Source organism: Charadrius vociferus, unplaced genomic scaffold (genome assembly GCF_000708025.1).
Source record: "Charadrius vociferus isolate BGI_N301 unplaced genomic scaffold, ASM70802v2 scaffold702, whole genome shotgun sequence".
NCBI classification, from domain to species: Eukaryota; Metazoa; Chordata; class Aves; order Charadriiformes; family Charadriidae; genus Charadrius; species Charadrius vociferus.
Window position 1 is genome coordinate 434776 of NW_009647433.1, and position 12150 is coordinate 446925.

General features: G+C 49.9%; 1 protein-coding gene across 1 annotated transcript; it reads right to left on the reverse strand.

Annotated features, from left to right (window-relative positions):
* Window positions 1-1937: 1937 nt before the first annotated feature.
* LOC104282516 (butyrophilin subfamily 1 member A1-like) lies at window positions 1938-10511 on the reverse strand. The gene is made up of 11 exons (XM_009880616.1): window positions 10454-10511; window positions 9133-9237; window positions 7692-8039; window positions 6866-7147; window positions 5749-5853; window positions 5177-5197; window positions 4518-4538; window positions 3837-3857; window positions 3408-3428; window positions 2916-2948; window positions 1938-2455 (listed from the first exon to the last, which is right to left on the reverse strand). Exons 1-11 carry the CDS (start codon window positions 10509-10511, stop codon window positions 1938-1940), a joined length of 1533 nt encoding a protein of 510 aa, XP_009878918.1.
* Between the last annotated feature and the right edge of the window lie 1639 nt (window positions 10512-12150).

Consider the following 12150-nt stretch of genomic DNA (forward strand, 5'->3'; position numbering starts at 1 on the left):
AGGAGTACACAGGCACAGTCTTCCCATGGCTGGTTACAAGCAAGAGTGATCCTGGGATCCTGACATCCAGGTGGGAAGAGCAAAGGATCAGGGACCATGTCTCCTTGCTGAACCTGCTTCCCTCTGGTGAAGGCAAGAGGGAGATGAGGGTTACATCAGCCATCCTGCTAGCGACAATGCTTTTGCCCCACATTTGCAGTCCACTCTCGAATTTCTGTCCTAGGTTCACCTTTTTGTCCATCCCATCGACTTCTTCCCCTGCTCCAGAGCCTGTTCCCACACCCTGGGGGTCGATCTCCCATGAGGTTGTTGCTTCAACCTTGATCTCACCCACAAACTGTTTCGAGTGGGTGTTTGGAGGGAACAAGGCTGTTTCCCACTTCCTTTAGCACCTCACCAACACTGTATGTGACTCTGGGAAATAGGAAGGAGATCATGAGGTCATGGTGCCCAAGGGTCATAGAAACATGCAACTTCATTGCCCCTGGCTTGAGGAGCACAGTGCTTCTTCTCCAGTGCAGAAAGCAGGGTCTGTACCTTCACTTTCCTACCAGTCTTCTTTCAGGGACATGAGCATCTAACCACTCTTCAGAGCCCTGGCAGCAGGGGCCACCCTCATGCTGCTTGTCCCTGTAGACTTGTGGCACTGGTCACAGCAGGCATTGGAGCACTGTGTCACTGGGTTCTTCAACAAGCTCCTCAGCTATGGCAGGCTTCACAGCTGATTTCGCATCTTCTGCATTGCGTGGGCTTGTGCATGGCAAGGAACAAAGCTGAGACATGACCACCAACCTCTGGGAGTGTTACTCCTGGGGGCTGGGCAGGCCTGGAAAGAAAAGTGAAAGCTCCACTAGCATCTCTGAGCTGTTCCCTTCGGCTCATCCATGGAGGGAGGATGGAGCTGCCCCAGGCTAAGCATGGACCTAGCCTGGCACACATACAAGTGCATCCTCTTTCGTTCCTGACAAGCCCGTGAATTCAGCAGTAATGGTGAAGCCTTCCCTTAGAAAGGTCCATGCTTGCTGGACATCAGTTGAATGGAGGATCTGGTGCAAAAGCATGCCTGGCCTCAGGGGAAGCACATATTTCTGTCCTCCCCTTGCCAGGTGGCAGTTTCCACTAAAGCAAAGTAATCTGCAGTTACCCAAAAACATGCCCCAATATGAGACAACCTTCTACGTACAAATTTTTCATTCCTCCAGCTTCATTTCAGCCCACATGGGACACTCTGAGCCTGCTCAGGTCCTCAGCACCGTAAGCAAAAGCAGCTTTTCCTGCCCCAGATGAACTGCCAAAGGTGGGATCCATCTTGCAGTGTTAGATGTCTCTGGGTGAGCTTGTCACCTGGGCTTGTGCTGTGGGCAGGCGTGGGGACAAGCACGGCATGCACTGAGCCCACTGACATGCCTTCGTTGCCTCCTGCAGGATGAACCATTTTCTCAGAAGTGCCTGCAACTCCCCGCATGCTAAAAGGAGGTGGAGACAATGCCTCAGACACAGACATTTGGTGCTGATACACATACAGACAAATCTACTGACGTAATTTTATTCTGTACATTTAAAAAGTGATCCCTGTTGCGGGAGCGTCCTTTCAGTGGAAGTGTCGTTCAACAGGTAAAGAGTGAGGATGAAAGGCAGCAGTAACAAGTTGTAATTGGGGAAACTCTGAACAAACATGAAGGGTTAATTTTTCCCCTTGAGAGAGGTGCAGCACCAGGACAGAGGTACAGAGAGGTAACAAGATCTCCACCCTTGGAGATCCTACACAATTCAGCTGAACAAGGTCCAGAGACACCTAAGGCAGCTTTGAGGTTAGCCCTGCTGTGAGCAGGTGGTCGCAATAGAAACCTCCACAAGTTCTTTCCCACCTAAATCTTTCTGTGAGTCTGAACTACTGAGGTCCTCTAAAAAAGCCTTGCCTTACTCCCTCCTCTTCATCAGGGCCACATTTTGAGCCACGTCCCAGGACCCAGCCAGACCCAAGGCCGGACTTTTACTCCCTCAAATGATGCCAGGGGAAACGTGAAGATGGGAATCTCCTCATCAACACTGAAAAATGCCACCCGTCCCTCTTCATAATCCAGAGAGACCCGGATCTGCTTGGGAGTCTGGATTTCAGGAAGGAGAGTGCGATTAGGGGATGTAAGAGCTTGGAAGTGCCCTGCCCACTGCCCCACTGCCCAGATGCCCTCCTCTGGTTTAAACTCGATCTCGCCTTTCCTTTTCACATCTTCTCGAGAGACCCCCACAATCCATCCTCCTCCATCCACCACCTCCACCTCCCAGTAGTATCTCCCCGAGGTGAAGCCTTGGTGGCCCAGCACGCAGCGCCATGGGTTAAATCTTTCAGGGATGTCAGGGATGTCCTGCCGCGTGTCTTCTCGTTTCACGCTTTTGCAGTCGTCAGACAGGACAAGGTCACAGTGGGCTGTGTCTGGATCCAGAACCACATTCACTGCAGGAGAGATGGAGTCAACACATCAGGGCAGAGCTCACCCCAGGAGAGACCTTTGCTGGGGCTGCATAAGGAAGAAGAAAAAGGGTGCAAACGATAGCTGGCACAGTGTGCCACAGGAAGCTGCACAAGGTAACAATATTAGTGCAAGGAACCAAGCAGAGAGATGACATCGAGCAGGGAGGGAAGAGAACTGTAAGCAGACCTCCAGGCTGAAAAAGTCCCCATGTCTCTAAAATGTGGCCAGCGCTGCTCACTGAGGAGCAGGACTCTCCAGATTTGCCTGAAACTGGGTCACAAAATGAACACAGGGCTTGAGTGTTCCTCTTCCTCCTGTAAAGCGAGAGCTGGCAGAAGCATCCCTGGTCCCACCAGCGTCACTGAGGGAGGGGAACTTCCAGGAAGGGAACTTAAAGCAGGAAAGATGATTCAGCACCCCGAAAGACCAAACTTTAGTTACCTTCTTGTATAGGCACCGCATATCTTCTCCATGCTTTAAAAAAAAACAACAAAGCACAGATGAGACATAATCTGAACACACTTGTACTGGATCAGCTCAGGGCAATGATATGCCAGGGTAGTTGCACATTTTCTAAATTGTTGCTATATTTGTGAAAGTCATCTCACAGCATGTAGCTTCAAAACTTCAACATCTCCATCCCTTTTCCACAAATACAATCATGCTGCTTGTCCTGATTCAGACATATTTATGGTCTGTTTGTACTTTATTTGAAACCTGAAAGCATTTTGATCGTAATATAAAAGGATTGCAGGGAATAGCTTAAAAACACACCGAAAGCAAAGGAAAAAAAACATTTCTGAAATGTGTTCAGTATTTGCTACCTCTTCCTTCCCCAGAAGGAAACCCAAAACTGGGGCATACGTGCAAAACCCAGATGAGAAAATGGCCCAACTGAAAAGTCTCCCATGTAGGAAGGAGAACGATACTCACCAAGTTCTTCAGCTTGCTTTTCTGAAAAACAAGGTAAACCAGCACAGATGGCCTATAGGATATTGATTTGGGTATAACCGCTCCCATAACCACCCACATGTGCCGGAGGGTGGGTTTCTGCCAATGCCCTCTCCCACCCCAAGCCTGCAACTCTGCTCTGCAGGTGATGGTGCAGGTTGTCCTGCTCAAATATGGGGCAGGAGGAGGTCTCTGGGAGGACCTTTGCTTACAAGATAAACCCCAGACACAATCTTCAATGATTTTTAATTTTTTGATTCTCAAACTCACTCTCTCCCTTTCCTCCCATCCCCAACTGCTCTTCAATTCACTTTACACTTTAAAAGTGAAAAAGAAAAAAAAACAACAAAACCCACCACCCTAAACAGACTCTATAAAAAAATCCTCTGTAAGGAAGAGGAGGAGACTCACCGATTTTTGCGTCACGGTCCCCTGAACAGCACACAGACAGACAGACAGACAGAGAGGAGTTACTATTTGACACAGACCCTTCCCTGGAACCCCAGCTAAAGGATCACATAGGTGAGGAGAGGCTCTGATGAAGGGGGCAGATGCGCTGACTTACACTTCGATTGCAAGGATGCTCATGATTCCTGAGCGGGCTGACCTGTATTTATTTTCCTCATCAATCTGTATTGGTACCAAGAGCTCATTATTAATAGCCAAAGGACTATTTCATGGTAGTTCCATGTGCTACAAGCAAGCAAAACCCAAACAAAAATACATGCCCTCTTCAGGTGTTGGTTTGTTGTTTGTTTGTTTTTTTTTCCCCACTTCTTGGTAATCAAGCAATCTACATTTTAATAAGAAAATTCTCTACAGCTTAAGTTTCTGTAATCTCACTCTAAAACCCAATACCTTTTCAGTACAATTTGACTACTTAAATTAAAATGAGAGTTTTAAAAAACATTGACAGCCACTTAGGGAAAAAATGGTAATAACTTTTCAGAGTGAATTTTCATATCATTAGGGGGTCAGGGGAGGGGGAAGTAACTGCCTAAAAAGAACATTTGGACAGAATGAGAGGATGAATAAAAAAGTCTGAAAGTTTTCACAGAGGATTTCACAGGGAAGATGGGGAGCGGGACTTACGCAGTGCTGCCTCTTGCATGGCTGAAAAGCAAAACCAGAACAGAGCATCACCACCAAATCCAATTCCTTTTTCACCCATATATTTGTTGGGGTGGGGAGGAGGCTAAAATTGCTCATGATGGAAAAGCTTCAGCTCAGGAGCTCCTCAAGACCTTTCTTCTCAAGACTTTCGGACATCTTGCCCACTCTCCCTGAACCCATCTCGGGCAGAGGGCAGCGCTGCCTCGCTGGAGACCTGAGCTCCAGCTCCACCGCAGCAGTGAAGGGACAGGGTTGCATTGACAAGGGAGGGTTAAATTTCCCCTTCGGTGCTACCTGCACACATCCTGCCCCTGTGTTTTTTTTAGTACTGAGACAAAGCTGACCTCCCTGCAAAATGAAATGTGCTACCCCAAATCTTCCTCCAGCTTTGGGAAGAACCTTGTGAGCCCTTTGAAAAACAAAGTTCGCTGTTGGTACAACATCTGTTCACGCTTTCTTTGGTTCTGCAATGATTTTCCTTAAAATTGCATGATTTCATAATTTCATCATTTCATAAATTTCACAATTTTCTACAGTCATTAGCCAAACCCTCCTCCATGTCCCCCATAAATGTGCCCCCTCAATTCTTCCATTTGAGGGATTCCTCCAGTTTCTGGAAAATGGAAAGTAAAGCTTACCTATTTTTTTCTCGTGCTTGCCTATGAATGAAAAAAAAAGAAATTGAAATAATTTTTACAAATCACCCCTTCCAAAGAGGACTGGTTAAACCACAGCAGGAGTCACGGCCACTTACAAGGCAGAAAGTGCTGCAGCACCTGCACGACCCACTGGCTCCATCGCCTTTTGGTAAGAAACAGAGGATTTCTGTTTCCTTTAGTCCTCTGTATTATTTATCCCCAGGGTTTGGTGGTTTTTTTTTTTTGAGGGACGCCAAGCCCTGCCAGGCCTCCAAAAGTGCTTTGCAGGGCCAGGCTCCGTTTCTGGCAGCAGAGGAACCCCTGGCGCATGTTGCTTTAATGCCTGCTTCCTTCTTTGCTAGCCTTTTTGTTGGAGAAACCACCTCTCTTTTCCTTCCAGAAATGAAATTCCTGGGTCTTCAAGCTCCCTGGCGCTGCCCGTGTGTCCCAGACACCAGGACAAGACTCCAACATTTCCCAAACCCACCTGTCTGTCAAAACCAGGGGTGGCTGAATAGGGCAGCCAACTGCCCCCGCCCCCCCCCCCCCCGAACACCGTGCCAGGATGATACCTTTAATTTTAAATAGATAAACGGCGATAACAAGGAGAGTGACCACAGCAACCAGGACCACACCCAGGGCGGTCATCCAAGGATGGGCATTTTGGAAAAAGGGATCTGAAAAATAAATAAAATCCCCAAAGGTGACTCTGCAAGCAGCTGTGGGAGGTAGATTATTTCTATTTCATACAAGCTTATCCCAAGCAGGTCTGAATCCCCTCGAGGGTGAAAATTAGATCCTAACTGTACTCCAGAAACCAACAAAAAATAAAATTAAAAAAAAATGCACTTAGGCAATCTAGCACTTGTCTCAGGCGGGTGACATTTTTGTCTGCTTACATTGCAGGGAGTTTTTAAAGGGAAAATGGATTTCTAACCAAATTACTTCTCATTAAATCATGCTTTCTTCTTCTTTGGAAAAAAAAATATTTTATTTCATTAGGCATCATAGGATCAGAAACAGGCTAATGTACGCACCAACAGCAACACCCCAGTGCAGAGCAGTATCATCAGGAGAAAGGTATGGGTACGTGGGGAAATAAATTCTCCCAAAATTGTTCATTCCCAAAGTAAAAAAGGAACAGGACACAGCTCAAAAACACGTGATACTACAGTGCAATTTGGTGTATGGTTAGTCCAGTTCACCATTGCATCTCTGTTCTGATATATTCCCCACCCCAAATCAATCCTCTGGTAAAAAACGAGCTTCTCTGTGTGACAAGGAAAAAATAAACTACATTCAGTATATGCAGATGCTAAAACGAGTCACTGTGATTTATTTCTCATACCAAACTAGTAGAACAAGGTTTCACAGCAAATGAGACTAGGGGCACGGGTTAGTTTCTCCTTTTTTGTTTGGTTCCAGTGTTATGAATGCTTGTCTCTAACCCAGGGGTCTGTAGACATCCTGCTGCGATGAGGGTTGCCCTTTTCCCCCTCTCTAAACCCACACTTCAAGATGGAACTGGAGAATTTTGGCAGCACACCTGCACCAACGCTGCTGTGAAGCAAACTCCATGCACTGAACACACAGCCTGCAAAATGCACCTGAGGGTTCTTGCCCGCGGCGCTTTCCCAACACAGCTCCATGGGGAATGCTAACGGGGTGATGCCCTTGTCCCCCCCTCACCTGATATGTAAAAAGTTGATCCCTGTTCTTGGCTGCGCAGGACATGTCGGACTGAGCAGGAGAGTTTCTGGTGCTCGCCCCTGGTGAGGATTATGCTGCTTTCTGCTGTGAAGAGGCCGCTCTTGTCCTGGGTAATGCTTTCCGAGAGGGACGGGAGATGCTGCCCGTGGGGATCTTGCCACAGCACCTGGGGCTGCGGGTACCAGCCGGCCGAGTGACAGGCCACCCGGATCCCCCCGCCCTGGTAACGCTCCAGTGCGATGAGTGGGGCAGAGCCGCCGGCTGTGGGAAAACAGAGACCCCGGCTGATTCTGCGGGATGACGGATATTGAGGAATAAGGTGGCCTGGCTGCGTCTCTCCCTGACAAGAAGGGATCAACTTCAACATAGACGAATCCCAGGTATTTTTTAAGACAAATGTCACCTGGAGTCAGGAAATTTTTTGAAGTCTTTTTCGCATAACTCAAAGATCTGGTCCAGAGGCTTCTGCTGCAGCAAAATAATCTGCAGGCCTGGATATTAAAATATAAAAGCACAAACCTGGACATTGTTACTTTATCATGCAATGCCAAATTTTTTCTTACACCGATTTATACGAAGAGAACAATATCAAGAACACTTCTGAAGTAGGTATCGTATCTCATGAGCTCCCCACAGGAGGCATTTTTACCTGACTGAGACATTCTTTGTATTTTCAGCCATGGGACTTAATAAGGCCCTATTTCCAAAGCAACCACCTGAAATTGCTGGTGTAAAGAAGGACAGTGAAGAAGAGCACTGGCTACGAGCAAGTAAATTAGAGGTACCGGGGACACAGACTACAGACCTGTCACCTTCAGCTCCACTACAGCCTCGTCGTAATCCGAGTCACGGTGAACAAAGCAGGTGTAATTCCCTCTGTCAGACAGTCGGACATGGAAAATTTTCAAGTCCACGCTGCCCTTGGCGAGGCCGTCCTTCAGCAGCTCGGTGCGCCCTTGGTACTGAGGCATCTGCTCCCCATACTGGTCCTGGCCCCCCTTGTAGCGATGCACAAAGGGCGAGAAGTGTTCCCGAAACCAGATCACCTCCGTGTCCTGCATGCTCTGCTCCGTGGAGAAGTGGCAGGGCAACACCACGTCCTCACCCATGGCCACAGTGATGGGGCTGGGGGATCCTGTCACATTGAGTGGAGCTGGGAGAAACCCCCGGAAGAGGAAGGAGAAATAACCGTGGGTTTGCTGTGGTGGCCTAGCTCGGAAAACAAGCAGGTGCTGCTCCATGCGGTTTGTGTGCTGCTGTGCCACGCCATCGCAATGGCAGAGTAACTGCACGGGGGCAGAGGAGGTGTCGAGGGGAGGGCTGGGAGAGGGACCCGTGGCACGCAGGATGGTGCGTGGGCTGGGGCCAGGCCACTGCCCCCTCCCTCTGCTTCCCTGTCCTGCGCTACCACTAAAGTTCTTCAAGTCTCTAAAAGATGATTTATTCTCAAGGGGACCAGTGATGCCCATGCTGCTCGGGGTGGGGAGAAAGCAGGATAAAGAAGGAAGGAGGTTGCTGGGAGGTTGCTGGGTGGTTGGCTAGAGAAAGCAGGCAACTTGAGTACAAATAAAACTCAAATATCCTCAGTTATTCACACCTATTACAAGAGAAAACAAATATATCTCAGGTGCTCTGGTCATCTTTGGAAATTAAAAAAAAAAAGGCTGTCCACTCAAGTCACAGAGAAAGTGGTTTCTGGTTGAAGGAAAACAACACCAAATCAACTCTTTTTTGTCAAGGTAACTTTCAAGTCAACTGTTCTGCTGCATCCTTTTGCCAGGGCTGCCTTGAAGAAGCTGCTTCAGGTCAGCAATCTAACAGAAAAAAAGAGCCTCGAATATTTTTTAAAGATTTTTTTTGTTGTTTTTCCCTTTATTGAATTGGTTCAGCAAAGGGTCCAGAGCACCCTGGATAGAGCCCGGTAAAGCAATGACATGCTGGGAACGTGCCGGGAACAGGGAAAGTGGGGAGGGAAATGGCAGCAAACTCTCATCGACTCATCGGCATCATCTAATCCCCGCCTGGGTTCAGCGAGGTTGTGAGAATGCCTGTGCTGGCATGGCCGGAGGAACAAACCAGGACCCAGAGGGATGCTGGTGCTCTCACACCTGCACAAGTTTTGTGACAAAGGGCCTAATCCTGCTCTGTGCTCTGCCCTTCACAGGGAGTAGCTGCAGTGGCAATGATATTCAGGCTGGAAGCAACGCCACAGGGATCAGCGAGCATGGTGGGGGGGGGGTCCCTACCTGACTGCAGTTCGAGAACCTGGAAAACGAAACCATAAATGATAAAAGACAGCAGAGAACTGCAGAGGTGGAAATGGGAGAGCATCCTCTTCACTGGAGCACAACCTGGAGACAGGGAAGGAGAGGGAAAGGGCAAAAGGGAAGAGGAATAAGGGAATTAAAAAAACCCAAAAGCCAGAATTCACTTTTAAAGGGGTTTATTGCTGATTACAGCCTGTTTTTATAACATCTAGGGAAGAGCCTCAGATGCCAAAGGTTGAAATAAATTTTCCATCATCAGCCTGAGTTTACTCGGTGCTTTATGCATAAAGTACCCGACTGGTATAAATGTTGTAGGAATTTCCGATGGGGAAATTCCAAAGGAATTCCAAAGGACAAGCTATACCACCTCCTCTAATTCCATGAAAAAGTGGCAGTTGTTTTAATATGGGGCCCTTACTTTTCTTACCCAGCCCTAAGAAAGAGATGGAAAGGCGCAGGATGAGAAGGAGAAACCCAGACCGAACGCACATGGAGCTGGGGATGCACGCTCCTCCTCCAGGACAAATCTGGGACTCGTTATCACATCCCCTGCCACCGCACCGAGGGCTGGAGGAGGTATCAGACCAGGGAAAGCAAAATAAGCAAAACACTAATTCAACACCCCACCAAGATGGGACCTGGCCCTGCTCTGACCCCGCCCTAAACCCTCTTATCACTCGCTGACTTAGTCCCAGCTTTGCTAACGAGAGGTGAAAACCATGACCGATTTTGGCAGATGGCAGAAAGTGATGTCAATTTACAGCTTTCCGAGAGACACCACGTACCTGGAGGCCCCCGATCTGGGGCAGGAGCTGCTTGGCTGTCACCCTTTGTGTCCGGAGTAGTCACCCCGAGCCGAGCTAAGCATTTCCTTGTCTGAAAACCAAACAAAAACGTCACTCTTCTTCCCAGCCTGCAACTCATTTCCTCCTGTGCTGCCTCCGCTCAAAAATGAGTCACTGAGTGATTTGGGGGGCTTTTGGCAACATTTTTGTTCCAGAAGTGCTCTTCTGGCAACGTCCACAGGTACGTCCCTTACACAGACGCGTATCACAGCCTCCTCCCGCGGCTCTCCCCACACTTGGGAGGGGATGGAGACTGGCAGCAGTTTGCACTTCCGTGGGCAGAGGCCGGAGGCAGCAGCGGGAAGGAGGGAGGTGACGGAGCTGGGATTCACACCCAGAGGCAGCACAGGGCTGGGAGCAAAGCCGAGCACCAGCTTAAAAATTGCTCAAAAGCAATTTCCCCCTGGCCAAGAGGCGAGGCCAGCGAGGATGGTTTGTGCACTGGGCTGCGTCACCCCACGGGGCGCTGAGCCCCTCCGGGTCCAGCACCCTCCTGTCCCCAGCCAGGAGCATGGGGGCTTTTGGGGGGGTGACAGCATCTGCTTGGGTAAAGGGACCTCATCAGGGCCCTTGCCAAAAGGGACGACAAGAAAAAGAGGGGGGTGGTAAATGAAGCATACAGAGACACAGACCTGGCCAACAAATGATAGCAGAGATATGTATAATAAACCAACCTCATCACTCATGCTAATCGCTGGGATATCACGAACCTGCAGGCGTTGCTTCAGACAGGACCAGCCTGGCTTTTGCGATGGTAAGGCTGCAAAGCTGGGGGGGTCCCAGATACGGGGGTGTCAGTGGAAGTATGTGAACTGCAGAAGGCATGTGCAGCAGAAGGGAATCAGGGAGGACAAGGTGGGGGACAGGCAGAAAGGGGTATAAAAGAGCCGGCTCGTGGATAAAACAGAGCGGGTCAGTGCGCTTGGCTGGCTGGTGAGTCAGTCTGCAGGTCCAGGCAGAGTTATCAGGTCGGTGGAGGGTCCACACTGGTGTCTGGGGGGCCCATGAGTGCAGGGAGCCTTTGGGATGAGTGTGTGAGTGCTGTGGGTTTGCAGTGAGCATCAAGCTGGATCAGCTGGCAAGTAGGGGACCCGTGGCAGTGTCAGAGGACCTGGGGGCTGGGCAGGGGTACCGGGCAGACAGAGGGGCCATGCTGCTGCTTAAGGATCTGCAAATGTGTACGTGAATCCAGAGCATGTTGCACGTGTGCCTGCACTAGTGACCTTCCACCACTGCTAGTGCTGGTGGGCGATGTCCAAGTGGTGAGAAGTGACAAGTGGTGTTCCTCAGGGGTCGGGACTGGGACTGGTGCTGTTTAACATCTTTGTTGGTGACACGGATGTTGGGCTGGAGCACACCCCCAGCAAGTTTGCCGATGACACCAAGCTGTGTGGAGCAGTTGACACACTGGAGGGGAGGGATGCCATCCAGAGGGACCTGGACAGGCTGGAGAGGTGGAGCCATGCAAACCTCATGAAGTTCAACACAGCCAAGTGCAGGGTCCTGCACATGGGTCGCAGCAATCCCAAGCACAAAACCAGGCTGGGCAGGGAATGCAGTGAGAGCAGCCCTGAGGAGAAGGATTTGGGGGTGTTGGTGGGTGAGAAGCTTCCCAGGAGCCGGCAATGTGCGCTGGGAGCCCAGAAAGCCCCCCGCACCCTGGGCTGTATCCCCAGCAGCATGGCCAGCAGGGCAAGGGAGGGGATTCTGCCCCTCTGCTGCACTCTGGTGAGACCCCACCTGGAATATTGTGTCCAGCTCTGGAGCCCCCAACATAAGAAGGACATGGACCTGTGGGAGTGGGGTCAGAGGAGGCCCTGGAGATGCTGCGAGGGCTGGAGCCCCTCTGCTGGGAGGACAGGCTGGGAGAGTTGGGGATGTTCAGCCTGGAGAAGAGAAGGCTCCGAGGAGACCTTAGAACCCCTTCCGGTATCTAAAGGGGGCCTACAAGAAAGCTGGAGAGGGACCATTTACAAGGGCATGAAGTGATAGGACGAGGGGGAATGGCTTCAAACTGGAAGAGGGGAGATTTAGGTTAGATATGAAGAAATTCTTGTCTGTGAGGGTGGTGAGCCCCTGGTGCAGGTTGCCCAGAGAAGCTGTGGCTGCCCCATCCCTGGAGGTGTTCAAGGCCAGGTTGGACGGGGCTTGG